This window comes from Denticeps clupeoides, chromosome 2 (genome assembly GCF_900700375.1).
Source record: "Denticeps clupeoides chromosome 2, fDenClu1.1, whole genome shotgun sequence".
Lineage (NCBI taxonomy): Eukaryota > Metazoa > Chordata > Actinopteri > Clupeiformes > Denticipitidae > Denticeps > Denticeps clupeoides.
Window position 1 is genome coordinate 16,331,885 of NC_041708.1, and position 12,311 is coordinate 16,344,195.

The 12,311-nt window shown below is 38.9% G+C and overlaps 1 protein-coding gene across 1 annotated transcript; it reads left to right on the forward strand.

Moving 5' to 3' along the window:
- The first annotated feature begins 906 nt into the window (after positions 1–906).
- On the forward strand, positions 907–11,365 carry LOC114784430 (myosin heavy chain, fast skeletal muscle-like). The gene is made up of 41 exons (XM_028969814.1): positions 907–954; positions 1,047–1,093; positions 1,266–1,481; positions 1,631–1,774; positions 1,915–2,071; positions 2,166–2,193; positions 2,295–2,400; positions 2,479–2,571; positions 2,658–2,721; positions 2,798–2,896; positions 2,976–3,079; positions 3,176–3,314; positions 3,744–3,862; positions 3,944–4,093; positions 4,174–4,344; positions 4,558–4,864; positions 4,957–5,030; positions 5,134–5,221; positions 5,297–5,414; positions 5,503–5,626; positions 5,722–5,858; positions 5,937–6,192; positions 6,274–6,516; positions 6,591–6,767; positions 6,959–7,104; positions 7,222–7,312; positions 7,405–7,794; positions 7,863–7,989; positions 8,100–8,218; positions 8,494–8,690; positions 8,781–8,964; positions 9,060–9,225; positions 9,299–9,423; positions 9,511–9,819; positions 9,901–10,104; positions 10,201–10,326; positions 10,422–10,592; positions 10,683–10,787; positions 10,873–10,968; positions 11,124–11,255; positions 11,348–11,365. Exons 3-41 carry the CDS (start codon positions 1,278–1,280, stop codon positions 11,363–11,365), a joined length of 5,808 nt encoding a protein of 1,935 aa, XP_028825647.1. The 5' UTR covers positions 907–954; positions 1,047–1,093; positions 1,266–1,277.
- Positions 11,366–12,311: the final 946 nt, after the last annotated feature.

Consider the following 12,311-nt stretch of genomic DNA (forward strand, 5'->3'; position numbering starts at 1 on the left):
GTCTCTTAATTCATTTCCTTTCTAACTAGGCAATATGGCAATATGAATACTGTATGCATCCGGCAATGGCCTGAAGGATTTTGGGTTCTGTTTCTCCCCATTTAACCTTTAGTTGTGTTAAATTCACCTGTTACCATAAAATTTGCTGCTACCGACAGCATGAGTGAGGAACAATATGATTCCGACTGAATAAGAAACATACAAATATTATATTTATGGAATTTGAAACAAACTGCTAAATTCTCAAATTTACAAAGGTTTTCTAAATGTAAAAACTAATTCATAAAGGAAATTTCAAGAGAACTTACGATTATCACTCTTGTCTCGGTACCATGTAAATGTCCATCAGCAGGGTTTCCATCACATATACAAAACCCTTGAGGAGAAATTGGAAACCTCCACACACTGCCAATGCGCTAGAGTTTATATTTGTATTAATTCCAAATAAGACCAATATGTTACAGCTGGAGTATTAAGTGTCACACTATTAACAGATGATCTGATCCTATCATGTCATGTCAGCTTCAGACAGATTTTATATTCTGGAATCAGGTCAACAGTGACATCTGACACCCCGTTTTATTACTAAATGTATATGACAAAACAGAGTTAAAAAATAAACAAAATAAAAGCAAATAATAAATATTTGAACTTTGACATAATAATACTATGAATTCACATCTTTCAATGCATAATTTTCCTTAGAATTTTGCATTTTTATATTTATATAAAATATCCAACATTAGCTATTTACTTATATGTAGAAGCAGAAACACTAAGTAAATCAATAATTTCTGTAATTTTCTCTGGTAGTTGCATGCATAAAACGGGATCATATGATAATGAAACCTAGTACATGACCAAATGTAGCTGGTTGGTTCTGCTGAGTGAACAACACTGACTCTATATAAAAGCAGCTCAAGGGTCCCAAAGAATGAAGGAGACCCAGCAAAGGTGAGTTGATGTATATTTTCATCATATATGGAAATAATTTAAGGTTATCTACTCACAAAGGCCAATTAAAACTATAATTTTTATATATTCAGTGTTCACAGACGTCAGGTGCCTTCCTTCTCTCTTGGCAGAGTGAAAGGTACATGTTATTTTAAACTGTCTTATTAATATAATAAATAGTTGAATAAAGAGAATAGCTGTATATATTCTATATGCATAAATGTTCACGTATATAAATCACATCATGTAAACTGAGCACTCATGTAGTACCTGGAAATGACAAGAAATTACTGTAATACTGCCTCTCACAGTAAGGTGTCATCATGAGTACGGACGCGGAGATGGAGTGTTATGGCCCGGCGGCCATTTATCTCCGGAAGCCAGAAAAAGAGAGGATTGAGTCACAGACTGCACCCTTTGATGCCAAAACAGCCTACTTTGTAGTCGAACCTGAAGAGATGTATCTCAAGGGTGTTCTCCAGAGCAAAGAAGGTGGCAAAGCCACCGTCAAAACTCTGTGTAACAAGGTGGGTGAAAGCTGTTGGATTTATTACATTGAAATGTATTTATTGAAAAAGTAATTCAATACAATACATTAACTAAATCATTAATTAGCTAGGCCTAAAAGCATTTCATTGAGTTGTTGCAATATTATCTCATTATTACTTGTTCACAGACCATCACGGTTAAAGAAGAAGATATCCACCCCATGAATCCTCCTAAATTTGATAAAATTGAGGACATGGCCATGATGACCCATCTCCATGAGCCTGCTGTGCTGTACAACCTCAAAGAGCGTTATGCAGCATGGATGATCTACGTAAGAAAAAAATGCACCTAAATCACTTAATGAATTAAATTTATTAATTATAAGCTGCACAGGAAAGTTGAACAAAGACACCAATACATAAAGTGCAACAGTGACTGCTAGAATGGACAAGATTTCTTTTTGTATTTCAGACCTACTCTGGACTCTTCTGTGTCACTGTGAACCCCTACAAATGGCTCCCAGTGTACGATTCTGTGGTTGTATCAGCATACAGGGGCAAGAAGAGAATTGAAGCCCCTCCTCACATCTTCTCCATCTCTGACAATGCCTATCAGTTCATGCTTACAGGTGAGGACATTTTAAGTGAGAACTTAAAGTGGAGTTATATGCTTTAAACATAATATTTGAACATAAATTCAATTGCTTCTTCTGTATTTTTTAGATCGTGAAAATCAGTCTGTCTTGATTACGTAAGCTTCATAAATTAATATATACTTTATATATAAATAATTACACACATATTTATTACACCAAAATCTAATAATTTCATATTGTGTGTCTGTGTCCCCAGTGGAGAATCTGGTGCTGGAAAGACTGTAAACACCAAGCGTGTCATTCAGTACTTTGCAACAATTGCAGTAGCTGGAGCAAAGAAACCTGAACCAGGTAAAATTCAGGTAAGGACAATGAGTAGCATGTGTTAGTGCAAAGAGCATGACTGAACTTTTTTCTACTAAAAATATTTTCATCACTAGGGATCTCTGGAGGACCAGATCATTGCTGCCAACCCTCTATTGGAGGCTTATGGTAATGCAAAGACCATCAGGAATGACAACTCGTCCCGTTTTGTAAGTGTTCTGCATTCAAAACTAAAAATTAAGGGACAAATTGCACTAATGTGATATTTTGTTCTTTTCTCAAATGCAACATTCAGGGTAAATTCATCAGAATCCATTTTGGTCAAACTGGTAAACTGGCCTCTGCTGATATTGAAACTTGTAAGTTCAGTTCCACCAGCTTTACACTTGAAAAGGTTGTATTTGGCCACTAATTATGTGTTATTAAAATGCATAGATCTGCTGGAAAAGTCAAGAGTAACATTCCAGCTGTCTGCTGAGAGAAGCTACCACATCTTCTATCAGCTCATGACTGGACACAAGCCTGAGCTGCTTGGTACGTTATTCAGATGTGTTACAGTTCAGGTAATGTTACTGCCTCAGACATCAATTCACTATTTCCACTTATATTTTAGAGGCTCTTCTCATCACCACCAACCCATATGACTACCCCATGATCAGTCAGGGTGAAATCACTGTCAAGAGTATCAACGATGTGGAGGAGCTCATCGCTACAGATGTAAGATTCCTCCTTAAAGAAACATGTGCAATGCTGTGCAATGAAGAATTTTGAAGTTTGAAGCTTTCTGGGGTTTTTTTTATTGACATTATGTAGCTGGCCATTGATATTCTGGGCTTCAATGCTGAAGAAAAGATGGGCATCTACAAGTTGACTGGAGCTGTGATTCATCATGGGAGCATGAAGTTCAAGCAGAAGCAGAGAGAGGAGCAGGCTGAGCCTGATGGCACTGAGGGTAAAGTGCTAATGAGCAAATTTTACTAATGTAATTTATGTAATTGTACATGATCAGATCTAATATATAAATGTTTTCTCAAAAGTAGACAATCCTTACATTTTTGTAAATATCTTTCCTTGGGACAACACTGAAATTATAACTCTTTGATACAATGTCATTCAGTGCACAGCTTGTATAACAGTGTTATAAAATAAGCAATAAAAAATCAGCCATTAATATCTAAACTGCTGGCAACAACAGTTAAAACAAAAAGTCCAAATTGTTCCCAATTAGACATTATGTTATGTGACTTTATTATAAAAATATAGATTTTATTGTATAATGTATGTCTTCAGTGTTGTCCAAAGGAAAGATATATAAAATGCTAATGTATACATATCTGAAATATGTTAATTCATTTGTTATTGAAATTTGTGATTGTTTTAGTGGCTGATAAAATTGCTTACCTCATGGGCCTGAACTCTGCTGACATGCTCAAGGCTCTGTGCTACCCCAGAGTGAAGGTCGGAAATGAATTTGTGACCAAGGGTCAAACTGTTCCACAGGTAAGATTTTCAGCAGTTACTACAAAATGCACCAAACTTTCTTTACAACTATGAATCACAAATGTGTGTCTTCAAAACTAGGTCAACAACGCTGTGTCAGCTCTTTGCAAGTCTGTCTATGAGAAGATGTTCTTGTGGATGGTCGTCCGTATCAATGAGATGTTGGACACTAAGCAGCCCAGACAATTCTTCATTGGTGTGCTGGACATTGCTGGATTTGAGATCTTTGATGTGAGTGTCTCAGCAATTAACAGTCTTCTATACATTAAAGTATGTTTTGAATTGTCATTAATTCTCTTTTTTCAAAATAGTTCAACAGCCTGGAGCAGCTGTGTATCAACTTCACCAATGAGAAACTGCAACAGTTCTTCAACCACACTATGTTTGTGCTGGAGCAAGAGGAGTACAAGAAGGAAGGAATTGACTGGGAGTTCATTGACTTTGGTATGGACTTGGCTGCCTGCATTGAGCTTATTGAGAAGGTAAGATGGATGGAGTAGGAAAAACCCGGAAAATTAGGAATGTGTTAGATTCCACCTGTCCGCTTCATGCTTTCATCCTCTTGTTTTTTAATCTTTTACTGCTTTCCAAGGTTGATTATTCACAAACCCCCCATTTCTAGTAATTAAAAAGACTGCATCTGCTGAAACTAACTCTTTCACTGAATGCACAATAATGATTTCTTTCTTTCACAGCCAATGGGCATCTTCTCCATCCTTGAAGAGGAGTGTATGTTCCCTAAGGCTTCAGACACCTCATTCAAGAATAAGCTGTATGACCAGCACCTTGGAAAAAACAATGCTTTCCAGAAGCCCAAGCCAGCCAAAGGCAAGGCAGAGGCTCACTTCTCCCTGGTGCACTATGCTGGTACTGTGGACTACAACATCATGGGCTGGCTGGACAAGAACAAGGACCCCCTGAATGACTCTGTTGTGCAGCTCTATCAGAAGTCAGCAAATAAGTTGTTGGCTTTACTCTATGCATCACATTCAAGTTCTGAGGGTAAAGTATTTGAAACAGATGTCATCTAGTAACCTATGGACACCCTTGAACAATGCATATATTATTTAAATTGTTGTTTTACATTCAAACAGCTGAGGGTGGTGGTGGCAAAAAGGCTGGTAAGAAGAAGGGTGGTTCTTTCCAAACAGTGTCTGCTCTGTTTAGGGTATGTTAATCTTAAATGATTTAAAACCATTCTAATTAGATGTTGATTTTTCTTGTTTAAATATTGGGGAACACTGAAAACTGTTATAAAAAAAAACCTACAGGAGAACTTGGGCAAACTGATGACCAACTTGAGGAGCACCCATCCTCACTTTGTCCGCTGTTTGATTCCAAATGAATCCAAGACGCCAGGTGGGTTATTAAAAAATTGCTCATATGATGAGTATTCATAAACTCACAGGGCTAAAACATAACCTTATCATCCAGGTCTGATGGAGAACTTCCTGGTCATTCACCAGCTGAGGTGTAATGGTGTGCTAGAGGGTATCAGAATCTGCAGAAAGGGCTTTCCCAGCAGAATCCTCTATGGTGACTTCAAGCAGAGGTATAAACATATTCAATAGTGTTTCACTGAAGCTGAAAGATTTTAATATTTTAAAAGAACATGCAATGATATGTTTTTAATCTTACAGATACAAAGTCCTGAATGCCAGTGTCATCCCAGAAGGACAGTTCATTGACAACAAGAAGGCTTCAGAGAAACTCTTGGGCTCTATTGATGTTGACCACACCCAATACAAGTTTGGACACACCAAGGTTGAACTGTGACAAAAAACAATACTAAAATACACCAAATTATTGTTTTACAAAGTGAAACAAAACACTAACTGACATTTTTAATTCCAATGCAGGTGTTCTTTAAAGCTGGCCTGCTGGGTGGTCTTGAGGAAATGCGAGATGAGAAACTGGCTTCGCTGGTCACAATGACTCAGGCTCTGTGCCGTGGTTACCTCATGAGGAGGGAGTATGTCAAAATGACAGAGAGGAGGTACTTAACTCAACAACACATTAATCATTCTATTTTATTTCAGCCATGACAATAAATGCTTCATTACATGTTCAACAGAGAGTCCATCTACAGCATTCAATACAACATCCGCTCATTCATGAATGTCAAACACTGGCCATGGATGAAGGTCTATTTCAAGATCAAGCCTCTTCTCAAAAGTGCTGAAACTGAGAAGGAAATGGCAGCAATGAAGGAGAACTATGAGAAAATGAAGGAGGACTTGGCCAAGGCTCTGGCAAAAAAGAAAGAGCTTGAAGAGAAGATGGTCGGTTTGATGCAGGAGAAGAATGACCTGCAGTTGGCTGTGGCATCTGTAAGTTCTTCAAACTGTTCTTCATCAAACAGTAAGTGAACTATAAAAAATGTATTACAATACCACGCATCCCAATATCAGGAATCTGAGGGCCTTGCTGATGCTGAGGAGAGATGTGAGGGTCTGATTAAGAGCAAAATACAGCTTGAAGCCAAACTCAAAGAGACTACTGAGAGGCTGGAGGATGAAGAGGAAATCAATGCTGAGCTGACAGCCAAGAAGCGAAAGCTGGAGGACGAGTGCTCTGAGCTGAAGAAAGACATTGATGACTTGGAGCTCACACTGGCTAAAGTGGAGAAGGAGAAACATGCAACTGAAAACAAGGTTTTTGTTTTTTAATTGTTTCATTTTTCTGTTAACCAAATGTACAAAAGCATTGATGCCAATTGTGTTTTCAGGTTAAAAACCTGACAGAGGAGATGGCCTCTCAGGACGAGAGCATTGCCAAATTAACCAAAGAGAAGAAAGCTCTCCAAGAGGCACACCAGCAGACTCTTGATGATCTCCAAGCAGAAGAAGACAAAGTCAATACTCTGACCAAAGCAAAGACTAAACTGGAGCAGCAAGTTGATGATGTAAGTAAAAGAGTGAAACAAGTGAATCATCACAGACTTTACCCCTAGTTGTTACTCTGAATTTACTAGATATTTGCCAGGATGATGGATCACAGAAAATTAACACACAATGTGGTGCTTGCCCATCTACCACAATGTGGATAATTCCTGACAAAAAGCCAATATGCATGAATTGTATTTGCCTGTGACAGCTGGAGGGCTCTCTCGAACAAGAGAAGAAGCTCCGCATGGACCTAGAGAGAGCCAAGAGAAAGCTTGAAGGTGACCTGAAACTGACCCAGGAGTCAATCATGGACCTTGAGAATGACAAGCAACAGTCTGAAGAAAAGATCAAGAAGTAAGGAATAGAGAGCACATTCCACAATTATTTTATACAAATTCATCCCAACTGAATTTTGCGATTTATTTATTCCACCAAACATGAAAATTACTTAATTTAAACTCTCCCACACAGGAAAGACTTTGAGATAAGCCAGCTCCTCAGCAAAATTGAGGATGAGCAGTCATTAGGAGCCCAGCTACAGAAGAAGATTAAAGAACTCCAGGTGATCTCTTGTTTCTATGAGCATTTTGATATTAATTGAATTCTTTCTTCAATCAAAACACATTACATCAAGAATTATTTGATCTCTGTCAGGCCCGCATTGAGGAGCTGGAAGAAGAAATTGAAGCTGAACGTGCTGCTCGGGCTAAGGTCGAGAAGCAGAGAGCTGATCTCTCCAGGGAACTTGAGGAGATCAGTGAGAGGCTTGAGGAAGCTGGTGGAGCCACCGCTGCTCAGATTGAGATGAACAAGAAGCGTGAGGCCGAGTTCCAGAAGCTGCGTCGTGATCTTGAAGAATCCACCCTACAACATGAAGCTACTGCTGCAGCTCTGCGCAAGAAGCAGGCCGACACTGTAGCAGAGCTGGGAGAGCAAATCGACAACCTTCAGCGTGTCAAGCAGAAGCTGGAGAAGGAGAAGAGTGAATACAAGATGGAAATTGATGACCTATCCAGCAACATGGAGGCTGTTGCAAAAGCAAAGGTATGAAAATACGAGCTCATCGGGCTTTAAAAAGAAACATAACCACATCTAAATGAAATCTTTTACAGGCAAACTTGGAGAAAATGTGCCGCACCCTTGAGGACCAACTGAGCGAAATTAAGACCAAGAGTGATGAAACTATTCGACAACTGAATGACTTAAATGCCCAGAAAGCAAGACTTCAAACTGAGAATGGTGAGAAAACATAACAGGAAGAAGAGCCAATTCTCTATAAATTAGTTATGACACGGTGTACAACATGATGCTTTTTTATGCGGACTAATGCTCAATATTGTGTTCAAAAGGTGAATTTAGCCGCCAGCTGGAAGAAAAGGAAGCTCTTGTATCCCAGCTTACCAGAGGCAAACAAGCTTATACACAACAGATTGAAGAGCTCAAGAGACACATTGAAGAGGAAGTCAAGGTAGTATCACTTCTGTTATAACACATTGTTTTAATATCCACTGATAATTATTCTCACATAATTGATATAGAGTACTGAAGCATTTCCACCATGTTTGCAGAACATATTCTTATTATCAGATTGCATCTTACACAAACTAATCTTAGTCTAACTGCCTCAACAGAGTAAAATTAGTGCATGTAGAATTCAAAATCCATTGAAAGGTATTAGTCTCGCAATTGTCACATATGAAATTGATAAACATTTTCCAACTCTGTTACATGTCTCCTTTAAAGGCTAAGAATGCTCTGGCTCATGCTGTCCAATCAGCTCGCCATGACTGTGACCTGCTCAGAGAGCAGTTTGAAGAGGAACAAGAGGCCAAAGCTGAGCTGCAGCGTGGAATGTCCAAGGCCAACAGTGAGGTGGCTCAGTGGAGAACCAAATATGAAACTGATGCCATCCAGCGCACTGAGGAGCTTGAAGAGTCCAAGTAACACAACATTTCTCATCTATGACTTTATCTACTCTTTACCTAAGTAATTAGAGTAGTAACCAATTTTTTTTATCAAATTACTCCCAGGAAAAAGCTTGCTCAGCGTCTACAGGAGGCTGAAGAGTCCATTGAGGCTGTGAACTCCAAGTGTGCCTCTCTGGAGAAGACCAAGCAGAGACTGCAGGGTGAAGTGGAGGACCTCATGATTGATGTCGAGAGGGCCAATGCTCTGGCAGCCAATCTTGATAAGAAGCAGAGGAACTTTGACAAGGTGATCTGTGATGGAATTAATTCTATATTGATTCAGTTAAGAGCAAATCTAAACCGGACATAATGGCATCTACAATACTACATCTCTCATATCAGGTATTGGCAGAGTGGAAGCAGAAGTATGAAGAAGGCCAGGCAGAGCTGGAAGGGGCTCAGAAAGAGGCTCGATCTCTCAGCACAGAGCTCTTCAAGATGAAGAATTCCTATGAAGAATCTCTGGATCAACTGGAGACACTGAAGAGGGAGAACAAGAACCTGCAGCGTATGTCTCAATGACACACAGACACTTTTTCAAGTGAAAAGAAAACATCTATATATATTATTTTCCCTTTTAGAGGAGATCTCAGACCTGACTGAGCAGATTGGTGAGACTGGAAAGACCATTCATGAGCTGGAGAAGGCAAAGAAGACAGTGGAGACTGAGAAATCAGAAATTCAGACCGCGTTGGAGGAAGCAGAAGTAATTTGGTCTTCAACTAACATAAACACATAATTGAATGTCATAATGCCAGTTATGTTTCAATTATTTAATATGTTTAATCTTCAGGGCACCCTTGAACATGAGGAATCCAAGATTCTTCGTGTTCAGCTTGAACTGAACCAGGTCAAAGGTGAAGTTGACAGGAAGCTGGGTGAGAAGGATGAGGAGATGGAGCAGATCAAGAGGAACAGCCAGAGGGTGATAGACTCCATGCAGAGCACTCTGGACTCTGAGGTCAGGAGCAGGAATGATGCCCTCAGAGTCAAGAAGAAGATGGAGGGAGATCTCAATGAGATGGAGATTCAGCTCAGCCATGCCAACCGCCAGGCAGCTGAAGCCCAGAAACAACTTAGAAATGTCCAGGGACAGCTGAAGGTCAGCTGAATTTTTCGAATCATTTATATGATGATGTACTTGAGACCATACTATCATTGTAAACCTATTATTTCATGCTAGGATGCCCAACTGCACCTCGATGAAGCTGTCAGAGGACAAGAAGACATGAAGGAGCAGGTTGCCATGGTGGAGCGCAGGAATAACTTGATGCTGTCTGAGATTGAGGAGCTGAGAGCTGCTCTGGAACAGACAGAGAGAGGCCGCAAAGTGGCTGAGCAGGAACTGGTAGATGCTAGTGAGCGTGTGGGACTGCTGCACTCCCAGGTGAAGCCTTGGTTACATTTTTTTACTTCCCTGAACTGATATCAACTTGAACTTTTATATGACCGTGTATTCTTTAATCTATTCCACATCATACAGAATACAAGCCTCATTAACACCAAGAAGAAGCTGGAAGGTGACCTTGTCCAAGTCCAGGGAGAAGTAGATGATGCCATACAGGAGGCCAGGAATGCCGAAGAAAAGGCCAAAAAGGCCATCACAGATGTAAGTAAAAGATAATTAATTGAAAAAATACTACATAATACTACATAGATTTAATTAACATAATTTGCATTTTGATTAATTGATGGATATTTTAGGCTGCTATGATGGCTGAGGAGCTGAAAAAGGAGCAGGACACCAGTGCTCACCTGGAGAGGATGAAGAAGAACCTGGAGGTCACAGTGAAGGACCTACAGCACCGTTTGGATGAGGCTGAGAATCTGGCCATGAAGGGTGGAAAGAAACAGCTCCAGAAACTGGAGTCTAGGGTATCAATGTTTACCAAAGATAATATATATGTAGTGTATTATCACTATACACTTTACTCTTTGGTACAATAATGCATCATTCTGTTGAAGGTACGTGAGCTAGAAGGTGAGGTTGAAGGTGAGCAGAAACGTGGAGCTGATGCTGTTAAAGGCGTCCGCAAATATGAGAGGAGAGTGAAGGAGCTCACCTACCAGGTAAAACATAATCTTTATGAATTTAATGATAATACAATTCCTGCCAGAGACTTTTTTCAGTTTTAAATATGACGTCTATCTGTAGACTGAGGAGGATAAGAAGAACATCAACAGGCTACAGGATCTGGTGGATAAACTGCAGCTTAAAGTGAAGGCCTATAAGAGACAGGCTGAGGAAGCTGTAAGTTTACACACATTTTTCTGGTTATTTGTACAAATATACCTAGTCCTTATAGCATAATAATTTGAGGTTGACAGACTTTATTTTCATATCTTTTATCTTCATGACATGGGGTGAATTAATTAATGCCCTCTTACTTTTTATTTCTTTAACAGGAGGAACAAGCCAACACTCACCTGTCCAGGTTCAGGAAGGTGCAGAATGAGCTGGAAGAAGCTCAGGAACGTGCTGACATCGCTGAGTCCCAGGTCAACAAGCTGAGAGCCAAGAGCCGGGAGGCTGGAAAGGTGAAGAATCCGATTTATTTTTTTAATTATTTTCAGGTAGAAAATTGTAGTTGTTTCACAATCAATTTTCAAATTATCTTTATATTCTCCAGGCAAAAGATGAAGAATAAAAATCGAATGGTCATGGATCACAAGAACAGCTATTCATAGAATATGAATTGCTTGTGAATTAAAATAAAGAGCCTGACTTATTTTCCCCAACTTGTGGTCTTGTTTTTGTGTAATATATTTACATATTTACAGAAAATCTGACAGTACATTCATTAACTGACTATGACACATAATCTGTTTTTGCAAATGTGCATTTTATTTACAGTTTAAAATACTTTGTTATTTACTGAGGCTTGCTCAAATTATCAGTCTTAAACAAGCTTTCAAAAATAGAGAGATGAACTATACCTCAACGATAGGTGAGGTTTGAGGAAGCTATGTCAAAATATTCAATATTCCTTCCTACCGCATGAACTTACTGCTACAGCTCAGTGCTGTAGAAGTTATTTACAAGCTGAATTAAACTAAATACTAAAAAAGCCAGTTAGATGAGGGAAAGAAAAAAGCAGCCTAAATGATAATATGTATAAGAACAATATAGATGTTTCAGTGTCCCTGTTTCCCTACATAATCCAAGCAAAGGATGAGGAATGAGAACAGAATGGCTGTGGATAACATGATAACATTCATAGAATATAAAATGATTGTGAATTAAGATGAAAAGACTGGCTTAATTTCCTGCTGTGTATTAAATATATTCGCCTAGTTATTGGCATCCATTATTACCAGAAATTCTAAAATTCTTTGAAATATATTACTTAAATATGCTTGTTGAAGATCTGAATTTTAGCCATCTTATACAGGCTCAGATTCATAAACAGAAAGCTGTTTTCTCAAGGGAACTCAAAAAGATTTAAGTGTGAGGATAAGTTTCAGAAGTGGTATCATGATCTTGAAGAATCCATCCTACAGCGTGAAGTACTAAAGTATTTGCTCTGTGCAAGAAGCAGGCCTGTATCAAGAACTTAATTACTGTTAAAATTAATTAGAAAAAAACTGAAAAAC